A 13976-nucleotide genomic window follows, 5' to 3' on the forward strand; every position below is an offset into this window, starting at 1 on the left:
TTTTAGATAAATATTACATTATAAAATTTAAGTTTAAACATTTACTAAAAAAAGGAGAGCTAGGTCTGGGCACAGTGGCTCACGCCTGTAATCCCAGCACTTTGGGAGGTCGAGGCAGCTACTTGCGAGTCGGAGGTTGCAGTGAGCTGAGATTGTGTCACTGCACTCCAACCTGGGCGACAGAGTGAGACTCCGTCTCAAAAAAAAAAGAAAGGAGAGCTACAAAGTAATTATGTAATTATTTTTAAATTTATAGACCATGTTCTACTGTAAGTTAGAAGTTACTTACTTTTTTTTTTTTAATCCTTCAGATCTGTTAATACTCGCCTAGAAAAAACAGCAAAGGAGCTAGAAGAGGAGGTAAAGTTGCCCTACCCTTCTATTAACATTTTTGTTAGTAAAAATCTTTGACGTCTGACTTACCTGAGGAGTTCTCTTAGTACCATAGTAATACATACTTTGAAACCTAACTTGTGGTATTGGTGGAAAGGACTAAATTATAGGGAAATCATGTTATAAGAGGCTTCATACTGTTATGTTTTTGTAAACGATTTAATTTAGTATGTGTAGATATTTCAAGGAAAAAAATGCTATTCATAACATTTTAGGCCATAGTATTAAATAATGATAGTTCAGTGGTAATGGAAAGTTATAGGAACACTGACTTTGAATAGTAAATAAAATGTTTACCGTCTTTATGATTTAAGAGTAATATGCTAGTTTACAAACAGAAAGCATTATTACAGTTTTAACAAAAAAGCAGTGATAGGTCTTTTTTATCTGTTTGGAATGACAAGTATTTTTGTTTGGATTTTATTTTTATACATACTTTTTTTGATAATAACTTGAAGCATTATTTCAGATTACCTTAAGGAAAAGTGTGGAATCAGCATTAAGACAGTTAGAAAGAGAAAAAGCACTTCTTCAGCACAAAAATGCAGAATATCAGAGGAAAGCTGATCATGAAGCAGACAAGAAACGAAATTTGGAAAATGATGGTCTGTGGTGTAGAATATTAATTACTTATCAAGAAAAAATTAAGTGTGTATGTGTGATATGTTAAGCTTGCCACTGAAACGCTTTTTATTATAGTTAACAGCTTAAAAGATCAACTTGAAGATTTGAAAAAAAGAAATCAAAACTCTCAAATATCCACTGAGAAAGTGAATCAGCTCCAGAGACAAGTAGGTGGATCTCAATTTTTAATAAAGATACTGAGTTTTATTTATGACTGTGTGATAACATTAGTTTTAATTGACAGTGTTGCAAAAGGCCTTTTTCTCTAATTTTAGAAATCATTTAGAAAATATTTTTAGGTTTTTGTTTATTTTAAATAGTTTCTAATGGGGGAATACATTGACTTATTTTTATTACATTATATCTGTATTTATTTGTTGGTTTTTGTTTGGTTTTGAATGGAATAACAGCTGGATGAAACCAATGCTTTACTGAGAACAGAATCTGATACTGCAGCCCGATTAAGGAAAACCCAAGCAGAAAGTTCAAAACAGATTCAGCAGCTGGAGTCTAACAATAGAGATCTACAAGATAAAAACTGCCTGCTGGAGACTGCCAAGTTAAAACTTGAAAAGGAATTTATCAATCTTCAGTCAGCTCTGGAATCTGAAAGGAGGGATCGAACCCATGGATCAGAGATAATTAATGATTTACAAGGTATTGAAGTAGTGGTTGCACTTGAACTAATTTTGATGATTATTATTTTAGAAATAACTAGACGATGGATAGTGTGCTGGAGTAGCACATTTCTGAATATACTATTATGTAAAGTTAGAATATTGGAAATACATTGATAACAAAATTTTATGAATAAAAGATTTAATTTAAAATAGTATGATTTTAAGTATTAAACTCTTCAGGTAGTAGCTTGGATTTCATTTGAATTAACTATAAAGCACAATACCAACCAATATAAAACTCCTGTTCACAAACAACAGCTCCATAATATAAGGTGGCTTACAAACATTTTATTCTTAATTGAACATATAACTTTGTGGGTTTAATGTTTTTAAAAACGTTGCACTTTTTAGGTAGAATATCTGGCCTAGAAGAAGATTTAAAGAATGGCAAAATGTTATTAGCAAAAGTAGAACTGGAGAAGAGACAACTACAGGAGAGATTTACTGATTTGGAAAAGGTAAAACATGTTTTAAATTTTCACATAAGAAAATTGACAGTAGACTTTCAGATTAGAAGAGTTATTCTAATCTAAGGGAAATCACTAACTGGAATATTTCCACATGCTCATGGATCCCCAGTTGGACTTGTTTGTGTAGGTAACAGATGTATTTCCAGGTTACCATAACACTGTGCAAGTAGCCCTTAGCACGCTGGCTGCTCATGAAGGAAGGGGACCCATCCTGGAATGCAGATAATGAGGATCTCTCTAGGGAGCCAAGTAAAACTCAAATTTTGACTCAAAACATGTCTTAAAAATGACATATATAAAGGCACTGAAATACTCTAAGAAAGGGATGATTTCTAGAGTCTATGCAGTTAGCATTTTATTTTCATTCACTTATTTATTTACTCAGCTAAACATTCAGTGCATTTTATGTGGTAGAAACATCAGGACATTATTCAGTATTTTCCCTGAATAATGTTACGGTCAAATAGGTAAGTCTAAAAATAATAATGAAGCACAAAGATAATTCTAATGCAGTATGGCAAATAGAATGATAAGAATGGACAGGGTATATGATTGGGTGTATGGGATGCATCCCTAACCTGACAGCAGGATTGGTTGGCGCAGGGCAAAGGCATTTTCCAAATTAGGGAGAACAGCATGAGCAAAGACAGAGGATGGAAAAAAAAAAAGGCGTTGTTCATTTATTTACATAAAAACTGTTCAATATTTCTAGAGTATAGAGTTGGGGGGTCAGCAAACTTTAATATTTTAAGGGCAAGGTAGTAAGTATTTTAGCTTTTGTGGGTTATAGGTCTCTTGCAACTGTTCAGCCCTGCTGTGATTAATAAAGGAATGGGTGTGACTATGTTCCAGTGAAACTTAAAAAAAAAAAAGACATCAGGTTAGATTGGCCTGAAGATCACATTATGGTCCTTACATAAGGACATGAGGAACTCAGGTCAGAGTGAGGCTACAGAGCTAGGCATGAGGTAGATCATGCAAGATAGCAAATGCTCTGTTAAGACATTTTGAATATAGTAATGGGCTACCCACTTAAGGGCTTTAACTTGGATGATCTTAGTAGAGGTACATTAAAGATAGATCACTGTTTACTGTGTGGAGAATAGATTTGAAGAGGACAAGACTAGTGGCAGAGAGACCAGTCAGTAGACTGTTGTACCAATGCAGATAAGGAATAACGGGAGACTTGGTACAGCCGTTAAAAGGTTGGAAAAATTGGAACACTCAGAAATATTTGGGAGAGGAACATTTGGCAGCATTTAGTAGTTGGTTTGATATGGCACATGAGTAGCAGTCAAAGATGAGTCCCAGGCTTGTAGGCTGTGACAAGATATATAGTGATACTGTTAGTTAATAAAGAATAAAGGAAAAATAGCTCATTCAGAAGAGGCAGTGATAAAGCCACTTTAGTCCTCTTAAGTTTGAGGGTACCTATAGGATAGCCAAATTAGAATGTCTGCAGTGCGGTAGACTACAGTAGTATAGAAATATTTGAGTCATTGGTATGTAAGTAGCTAAAATCCTGTGAGTGGAATAGCCTATCTGGGAAGAGATTGTGTAAAGTAGTGATTTATTTAACTTTTTTATTTTATTTTATTTATTATTTTTTTTGAGACGGAGTTTCGCTCTTGTTACCCAGGCTGGAGTGCCATGGTGCGATCTCGGCTCACAGCAACCTCCGCCTCCTAGGCTCAGGCAATTCTCCTGCCTCAGCCTCCTGAGTAGCTGGGATTACAGGCACGCACCACCGTGCCCAGCTAATTTTTTGTATTTTTAGTAGAGACGGGGTTTCACCATGTTGACCAGGATAGATGGTCTCGATCTCTTGACCTTGTGATCCACCCGCCTCGGCCTCCCAAAGTGCTAGGATTACAGGCGTGAGCCTCCGCACCCGGCCAACTTTTTTTTTTTAAAGGACAGAGTAGATTAATTCTGTTGGTGGATTATGTGGTTTGAGAAATCATTTTTTTTGTATTTAAAGTTTTATTTGGAAAAAAATTTTGTCACATTTATGATACGAACTGTAGAAATCAAAGAATTAGAAAATCTTTGGGGTATATGTAGAAAATAGGAGATGCTTTGGGGCTTAGAACACCATCATTTAAGGGGCACCTGTGAAAGCATCAGGAACAACATGAAGGATGCAGGCTAAATGGAGAGAACCAAGTGAGTACAAGGTCAGCAGTGCCAAGGGATAGCTTTAAGGGTGGCAGTGAGTTCGAATAAGATAAAGACTGAAAAGGGTCTTTAGAATTTGATATTGAGAATAGGATTGGTCTTTTTGTTGAGATTAAGGCATCTTGATGCAGATCTCAGAATAGCAGAGTGGTGATGTGGACTGTTGGGTGCAGTAGGAAGTAAAAAAGTATATAGAGTACTATACTAAGACGTTTGAGTGAAGATGAGAGAGGAAATACTGAACATTCTTATTAAGCCTGTTAAAAAACTATTTAAGGCTGGGCACAGTGGCTCATACCTATAATCTCAGCACTGTGGGAGGCTGAGGTGGGAGGATCACTTGAGCCCAGGAGTTCAAGACCTGCGTAGGCAGTGTTTAGTGAGAACTTGTCTCTACGTTAAAAAATAAAATAAATTAGCCAGGAGTGGTGGCAAACATCTATAGTCCCAGCTACTTTAGAGGCTGAGGTGGGAGGATCACTTGAAGTTGGGGAGATTGAGGCGACAGTGACCCATGTTCACACCACTGCACTTCAGCCTGGGTAACAGAGCAAGACTGTCTCAAAAAAAAAAAAATTTAGAAAGTTTTTGAAATTGTGAGCTAGTCTTTTTTTTTGGTTGATCACTGCATTTTAAATATTTAACAGGAAAAAAGCAACATGGAAATAGATATGACATACCAACTAAAAGTTATACAGCAGAGCCTAGAACAAGAAGAAGCTGAACATAAGGCCACAAAGGCACGACTAGCAGATAAAAATAAGATCTATGAATCCATTGAAGAAGCTAAATCAGAAGCCATGAAAGGTATGCATTTTTTAAAGAGTTTTCCAGAGCATTTTCCTAAGAATTGATTCTGTGTTCAGCTCTTTGGTTTTGAAGCATATTTATTTATATTTCATTTTCAAATAATGGGAACTGGAGGGAAAGAAACTATTAGGAAAGCTTTACATAGATATTATTTTTCCTTTGTATCATTACGATAAGCATTTCTAAGATAGTAAGACCCAAACACAGAATTACTTGATCAGATTTTTAGATCAGAGAGAAATTAATATTTCTCAATATTATATACCTGGTAATATCTGTACCGCTCTGTATACCTGTATCAGTATTAACAAGGTGTATCCAGAACTTCACACTCTATATATGTGTTACTATTGATACAGGTAATTCTTGTAACACAGTAATTTTGTATTATAAAATTCTTAGCCAGTTTATACAAGGTAAGGATTTAAACGTAGTAAGTGGTCTAACTAGAATATAAGTTCACTGAGTATTTTTATCTCTAACGTGATGAAGATAATAGCCAGATTTGGTCAGGCCATATAATACTAATAGATAACAAAACCAAACTTTCCATAAACTAGCCTTTTTCCTGGAATTGTCTTAGGATAATTTCTTCTTTTCCAAATTGTTTATAATTCTAATAACTCTGAAATTCCAAAGAAAATCAGTAATTTAAGATATTCTTGTGAAAGTCTTAATACTCTTGAACAGAAATTTCTTTTCACATTGAAGCATAACATTTATGAAATAACTTAGAAAAATAGCCTTTTAATTATTGCGTGTAATTAAAATGATAGATTTTCTTAGTAAAATCAGTGTAGTTTAAGGCACTAAATCAGGATGATAAGAAATGAAATGAGTACTTTATTTAGAAAAATCTAATTGTAAGGGAGAAAGTTACTGGGCCATATTTCCTTGTCTGTGGCCTACAAGACAGAGTTGAATTATTTTCATTGAGGTATAATTTACGTGCAATAATAAAATATAAACATTTTTGACATTTTGTAATATACTCACAAAACTACCGCTCAAAACAAGATAAAGAATATATCAGGTTGGGCATGGTGGCTCACACCTAGCACTTTGGGAGGCTAAGGTGGGAGGATATCTTGAGCCTAGGAGTTTGAGACCACCCTGGGCAACATAACAAGACCCGATGTCTACAAAAAATATAAAAATGAGCTGGGTATAGTCATGTGCACCTGTAGTCCCAGCTACTTGGGATACTGATGCAGGAACATTGCTTGAGCCCAGGAGTTCAGGCCTGCACTGAGCCATGATTGTATCACTGCACTCCAGCCTGGGTAACAGAGTAAAACTCCATCTCAGAGAGAAAAAAAAAGTATTTTCATTACCTCAGTAATCCCTCTTTCTAGTCTCAATGCCTACATTAGATGATTGTTTTTTTTTATTTATTTAGGACATTTGTTTAGTGGTTGTTTTCTGAACTGATAAAAATGAACCAACTCAGTATTAACTACTTTTTTCAATTATAACGCTAATGTAAGATACACAATGACTTCCATATTTTACACATGAGTACACAAAACTGTTAAATATTCAAATCTGAGGCTAAAGCCTTTGGTCCTTCTGTTGCATGTCATTGGCTCCTTGGATTAAGAACATGGCTTACCAAATAATTATTGGCTATGTGACCTTGTCTAGTTAAACTTTCTGTGTCTTGTTCCTTTAAAGGGACAATTATAGTATTGTTACGTTGTTGTGAAAATCAAGTGCAGTAAAACATTTAAAGTGTTTAGAAATACTTGACTACTATTAATACTACAAGAGGAATGTTTCATTTTTCCTCACTTTTGAAGACCATTCATAAAACACTAAATATTCACAGATTTAATTTTTCCCTACTATAACTTTATAATAGATGATAATTAGATATTGAACATTAGTTATGAAAAAGCAGAGGAGCCTTAATTGAATGTCAATTGAAGTACTAATCAATAAATATATCAAGATAATCCTTTAACTTTGATGACTTACATTTAACACTGAAATCACTTGGAACTTTGCCTTCTGATAAGTAAAATAGATTAAAAGTTTATTGTAAATAATTTAGAAAATACAGGGAAGTATAAAGGAAAAAAGCAAAGATTACTCATAATCCTATGAGTTAGGATACTATTTTATAAATTTTCTCCATTTCCTATACTATTTTGCTTTGTTTTTTAAAAAAAGAAAAAAGACATTAAGAACGTTTCCTAAGCCGGGCACAGTGGCTCAAGCCTGTATGTAATCCCAGCACTTTGGGAGGCTGAGGCGGGTGGATCACGAGGTCAAGAGATCGAGACCATCCTGGTCAACATGGTGAAACCCTGTCTCTACGAAAAATACAAAAAATTAGCTGGGCATGGTGGCGCGTGCCTGTAATCCCAGCTACTCAGGAGGCTGAGGCAGGAGAATTGCCTGAACCCAGGAGGCGGAGGTTGCGGGGAGGCGAGATCGCTCCATGGCACTCCAGCCTGGGTAACAAGAGTGAAACCCTGTCTCAAAAAAAAAAAAAAATAACGTTTTCTTAGATCATTAAAAATTCTTCTTAAATAATAAGCACTTACCAAATGCTTGCCATTTGACAGGCAGCATTTAAGTGGTAAACATGTGTTAACCAAAATCTTCACAACCTCCCTTGAAAGGTAGCTGCTATTATCCATATTCTAGAGATAAGGAAACAGAGATCCAGAGAGGTGAATAACTTGCCCAAACAGTGTTAGACCCAGGGTTTAAGCTGAGAAAGTTTGGTTCTAGAGTCCTGTCCTTTACCACCACCCTAAAACATAATTTTCAACACCTGCATAATAATGCGTTAATATGAAAAGAGCTGTGGAGATCATAGAATCTACCTGGATTGTTTTAAGGTAAAAATAGTAACACCAAGAGACATAGAATAGCAGTAAAATAAAAGAAGTCTTTATTTAAAAGATGTAAGCATCTTATAGAATGTAAATAAAGGCAGAATTTTCTTGCTTCCATTAGAATAGATGTAATATTACAGAGTGTGATACATTTTATGCCCTGTGAAACTCCTAATTTTCAAGTGTGAAATTCTTGACATTTCAAATATATTTGGAGGAGTAGTGAAAATATTAAATGGAAAATTAAGGCTGGGCTCAGTGGCTCACACTTGTAATTCCAGCACTTTGGGTGGCTGAGGTGGGTGGATTGCTTGAGGCCAGAAGTTTGAGACCAGCCTAGCCAACATAGTGAAACCCCATCTCTACTAAAAATACAAAACTTAGCAGGGTGTGGTGGTGCATGCCTGTGATCCAAGTTCTGTCTGGAGGCTGAGGCATGAGAATTGCTTGAATCCAGAAGGTTACAAAGGTTACAAAGAGCCGAGATGGCACCACTGCACTCTGGCATGGGCAACAGAGTGAGACTGTCTCAAAAAAAAAAAAAAAATTAATAAAATGTAAGGCAGCATCATTTACCGTTTTTATTAGTATGGTGTGATATAGTTAATGTGCTTTTATTTATAAATTTATGATTAAAATATTAAATTGAAAATACAAATATAAGGAAGGCAGCATTATTTATTATAATTTTTGTTAGCACTGTTCGATATGATATGCTTCTTTTATTTGTAAATTTATGATTATGTCCATTTTTATTGTACTAGAAATGGAGAAGAAGCTCCTGGAGGAAAGAACTTTAAAACAGAAAGTGGAGAACCTATTGCTAGAAGCTGAGAAAAGATGTTCTATATTAGACTGTGACCTCAAACAGTCACAGCAGAAAATAAATGAGCTCCTTAAACAGAAAGATGTGCTAAATGAAGATGTAAGTATTAAGGGTACTAGTGATTCATAATAAACTAATGAATTTATAAATAAAAATTTAGGGTTATGAAGTCTAATAATGGTTTCAAAATTTTAAAGGTTCTCTTATAGTAGTCTACAACCTGTTTAAATTTTGATGATATACTAAATGAATCATAATTTAAACATTTTTAAAGTTATATTTATCTTAAAGATTATATTTTATTTGAAAAATACATTTATAACATTATTAGAAATACAAAAAAATACTTTACTATGAAATGAATTAGCTCCCCACGGGTAAAATATCTGTGTTACATCACCATATTTTGTACCAGCTTCATTGATGAACTAAATAGAAATAATGTACTTATGTACCAAGTACGCAATTTATTTCTTAGGTTAGAAACCTGACATTAAAAATAGAGCAAGAAACTCAGAAACGCTGCCTTACACAAAATGACCTGAAGATGCAAACACAGCAGGTTAACACACTAAAAATGTCAGAAAAGCAGTTAAAGCAAGAGAATAACCATCTCCTGGAAATGAAAATGAACTTGGAAAAACAAAATGCTGAACTTCGAAAGTAAGTTAATTGAGACATTTTACTTTGCCAATTATCCATGTATAAGTTAATTTTGGTGTATCTGTATATTTTCTTTTGAGCATTTTACTTTGTTGACCATGTTTTCTCTTTTTTTTTCTTTTTTTTTTTTTTGAGACGGAGTTTCGCTCTTGTTACCCAGGCTGGAGTGCAATGATGCGATCTCGGCTCACCGCAACCTCCGCCTCCTGGGCTCAAGCAATTCTCCTGCCTCAGCCTCCTGAGTAGCTGGGATTACAGGCACGGGCCACCATGCCCAGCTAATTTTTGTATTTTTAGTAGAGACGGGGTTTCACCATGTTGACCGGGATGGTCTCGATCTCTTGACCTTGTAATCCACCTGCCTCGGCCTCCCAAAGTGCTGGGATTACAGGCTTGAGCCACCGCGCCCAGCCCATGTTTTCTCTTTGTGTACAAGTAATGTGTTGAGTGTCACTGTTGTCCTTCAAGATTTTATTTGTTTCCCTGCTGCTACCTAATTATCATGTGATGATAGAGGAATTGTTGGTGATGAGGCAGAAGAAAATATGTGGGATCTTCACATCATGCTTTTAGATTTGTCCTCAGGGCTGTTTCTCAAGCTTATTGTCCATGTGCCTGTTTTGTTTCTTTAGTGTCTTAGACTTAGAAATGTTTGACTTAAATAAATATCTTGTAAATTTTTAGTCATGTCATAGGAAATACTCTGGTGCTCTACTCGATTTACTTAAAAAATTGAGAACATATTGTTAAAATCCTTTAAAAATATTATAGGCACAGTGGTGCACAGCTGTAGTCCCAGCTACTTGGGTGGCTGGGGAAGGAGGATCACTTGAGGCCAAGTGAGATTGCTTTGCACTGTGATCACACCTATGAATAGCCACTACACCATCCTGGGCACGTAACAAGAACCCAACTATAAAAAAGATAAAATATACAGTATATATGCTATTAAAGTTTTCCCATTTATTCTATTAGTAGGAGAATTACTTCTTCCTAATCATGACCAAAGGTCATATTGGATCCCAGTTATTTGATGAAAGACAGTGTGATAGAGTGGAAAGAACAAAGGCTTTGGATCCAGACAGACTGAGGTGTGAATATCGGTACTGTAACTTAATAGCTAACCAGCATTTGGCCAATGATTTCATTTCTCTAAGCCTTTTATCACACTTTTGTGAAAGGGGGCAGTAATAGCTTCCTTTTTAGGGATGTTGTAAAGGATAACAATGGTTTATTTAAAGCATCTATCATATGATAAGTGGAAGGGACTATTACTGCTAGATCTATTACTGTTACAACTACTACTAATTGATCCTCATTGTAATTGTCTGTTTTATGCATACCTGTGACAGGTCAGTAAGAATGATACTATCTAAGAAAGGATGCTCAAAATATTCAAGTACACTTTGTTCTTTCTGCTGATCTATATATTGCCAGACTTTAAACTTAATGAGATTTAAACTTTTAAAATTGGAACTAGAAATTGGAACAGTAGTCAGACATCTGTGTGTTGTTTTTTTCTTTTCTTTTCATTAGCTTTATTTTTCTCTCTCATTTCACAAATATATGTGAGGTTGAGTTTTCTGTACATTTTATTTTGTTTTTTGCTTGTTTTTAAATTGTGTCATACAAATTGTATTGTTCTCCAACTTGCTTTATTCCTCCTTGGTTTTGGTTTGGGATAACTGTAATTTTTATGTTTTTAAAATAAGGCCAAAATCTAACGGACCATTTCAACCCAGCTTCTTAAATGGGTTGTTGGGCTTGCTTTTTATTTATTGTATTTATTATTTTATTCCTTTATTGAAGATTAACATAATACAGAAAAAGTACACAAATATTAAGTGTGGAGCTGAGTGAATTTTTACAAAGTATACAAATCTGTGCAGCCACCATCCATGTTTAGATCTAAAGCCAGCACTTCTTACCTTTTCAGAAGCCCCTCCCAGGCATTCTTCACTCCCTGCTAACATGACCAGATTTTAGGTGCTCTTTGGATTCTTCCACTTGGTTGGCATGAAGGACTGATCACAGTGTCTGTATGTGAATCTGCGATTCAATGTTGATTTAGTATAACACTGGTCTCAGAACCCCTTTATACTCTTAAAAATTATCAAGGGTTCCAAATGAGTTTTTGTTTACATTTGTTGTATCTAATGATATGTATTATCTTAGAAATTAAAACTGGGAAAACTTTAAAAAACGGAACACACAAACACATATTAACCATCAGAGTGATGACACATTTATAAGTCATGTGGCCTCAGGAAAAGTACACATGTACATAACAAGGGAATGAGAGTAATAAAAAGCCATGGTACTCACTGTTATGAAAATGATTTGACCTCATGGGTTCTGTGAAAGAACCTCAGAGACTCCCAGGGGTTCCCCAGACCATACTTTGAGAGTTGCTGGTTTAAAATGTGTATAAGTTTTTGAAACCTTTGATTCAATGTCCTCACAGAGAACGTCAGGATGCAGATGGGCAAATGAAGGAGCTCCAGGATCAGCTCGAAGCAGAACAGTATTTCTCAGTAAGTTCAGACACATTCATTTGCAAATAGCAAACAGAGTTTTGGATGGGATGTTTATTTATACCATACAACTCATGTAAAAAGATCAACTGGGTAAAAGAATGTAGGTAGTTTGAGAGAAATGCATTATCATTGCTAGAAAAATAGTTCCAAGCACATACCATACTTGATGAAGCTGATTAACAGCATTGTTTTTTGAGGAAGAATATATTTTTATAATGCAAGAAATAAAATTATCATTTTAATAGTTGTGCTTTTTTGAGATCAGTTTTTAAAATATGAGGTAGAAACACTTCTGTTTTATTGATTTGAGCCAACATTTTTTTTCTAAATTCTTAATGTTTTTCCTCTTTCATTTTACCTATCTATGCTATTAAATAAGAAATAGCACTGTGATATCCAGTTGACAGTCATGCTTCTTAATTATTAGCTCAACTTGTATTCATTAATCACCAGTTGATGACTAGAAAATAGGAAAGTTAATATTCATTTGCTCAGGGACTTAACAGTAAGAAAATATTTTTATGTGTTCTCCTTTTTGTCTGGATAGCTTTTGAATGTAGAAGTAATATTTCTGATGATTATACACATTTCTGTTGTATTTTGCTATTTAGACCCTCTATAAAACACAAGTTAGGGAGCTTAAAGAAGAATGTGAAGAAAAGACCAAACTTGGTAAAGAATTACAGCAGAAGAAACAGGAATTACAGGATGAACGGTAAGTATGAGACCCTTGTCTCTTTGTTCATAGCTGTATACTTTGCTCCTAGAACAATGCCTGGTAGTCACCAAATAAAAAATTATTGATGAACTGAATTCGAGAAAAACTTTTACTTCATAGTGAAAACTGAACCACTAAAATAACATACTGCTAAAATGTAGGGACTCCTTGGCTGCCCAGCTGGAGATCACCTTGACCAAAGCAGATTCTGAGCAACTGGCTCGTTCAATTGCTGAAGAACAATATTCTGATTTGGAAAAAGAGAAGATCATGAAAGAGCTGGAGATCAAAGAGATGATGGCTAGACACAAACAGGAACTTACTGAAAAAGATGCTACAATTGCATCTGTAAGTAAAATTCTCGGTGCTTTTTTGGATTATAATCAAATTGCTATATCTTACATCTTCTTTAAACATACTAAGTATCATAGATCTAAATGAAAAAGTATATATGCTGACTACAAGATTTTTAATCTGGTTAACCATCAGCTTCAGAGTGTTGTTTGGCAGAGGAGCTTACTAAAAACTACTTCCAGTGACTTCAACTGTTGATGAATTCAAAGTTAACCAAAGTGAAAGGGAAAATAACAAAGGTAGAAAACAATTTAAGTCATTTTTTTTCTTTTTAAACAGAGCTTAGTTCAGAAGAATCTTGAAACTACCATGAAAATAGTTCTATTCAGGTTGAAAAAATTGCAATAAAAATTTCAGAGAGAAGTCAAATATCAAGTAGATAGATTTACCCTATCAGTTAGCCAGGCCTATTGAAATGCTGCAGTAATTAAAAAGTGTGGTATTAGAACAGGGATACTCAATCCTGTTCACTGGAAATGAAAGGGGAGGCCAGAGAGATTTCTGCATATGCCAGAACTTGGTATATATGATGGTAGTGGCAGCGTACAATTCACTGGGAAAGGACACATTTCATAAATGGTTTTGGAATAACTGTATTTTTATGTGGAAAGGAAAAAATTTAATCCCCACCACACACGAAAGTAAATTCTAGCTATCTTAAGGACTAACTATAAAAAATAAAAATTTAAGCTATTAGAACAGAATCTAAAAGTTACATATGACAGCATAAATAAAAGACAGAAAGGAAATATTTGTAATGTTTATTAAACAAGGGATTTGTCTCTAGAGTATATATAGAATGTCTGCAATTCAGTAAGAAAGGATTAAACAATTTGGAAGAAAACTTAGCTAAAAGAGAAAACCTAAATATACAAGC

General features: G+C 34.7%; 1 protein-coding gene across 14 annotated transcripts in view; it reads left to right on the plus strand.

The window, feature by feature from the left end:
- Window positions 1–13976, plus strand: part of ROCK2 (Rho associated coiled-coil containing protein kinase 2) — a 154760-nt gene that overhangs the window by 122665 nt on the left and 18119 nt on the right. For all 14 annotated transcript variants that reach the window (XM_054245207.2, XM_078349942.1, XM_035273222.3 and 11 more), the window contains 11 exons: window positions 312–360; window positions 863–998; window positions 1093–1184; window positions 1428–1674; window positions 2049–2155; window positions 4993–5152; window positions 8766–8926; window positions 9306–9490; window positions 11955–12024; window positions 12639–12742; window positions 12907–13093. In XM_054245207.2, coding sequence (XP_054101182.1) covers window positions 312–360; window positions 863–998; window positions 1093–1184; window positions 1428–1674; window positions 2049–2155; window positions 4993–5152; window positions 8766–8926; window positions 9306–9490; window positions 11955–12024; window positions 12639–12742; window positions 12907–13093 — 1498 coding nt within the window. The remainder of the gene's footprint in view (window positions 1–311; window positions 361–862; window positions 999–1092; window positions 1185–1427; window positions 1675–2048; window positions 2156–4992; window positions 5153–8765; window positions 8927–9305; window positions 9491–11954; window positions 12025–12638; window positions 12743–12906; window positions 13094–13976) is intronic.

The sequence above is a fragment of the Callithrix jacchus genome, chromosome 14 (genome assembly GCF_049354715.1).
Source record: "Callithrix jacchus isolate 240 chromosome 14, calJac240_pri, whole genome shotgun sequence".
Lineage (NCBI taxonomy): Eukaryota > Metazoa > Chordata > Mammalia > Primates > Cebidae > Callithrix > Callithrix jacchus.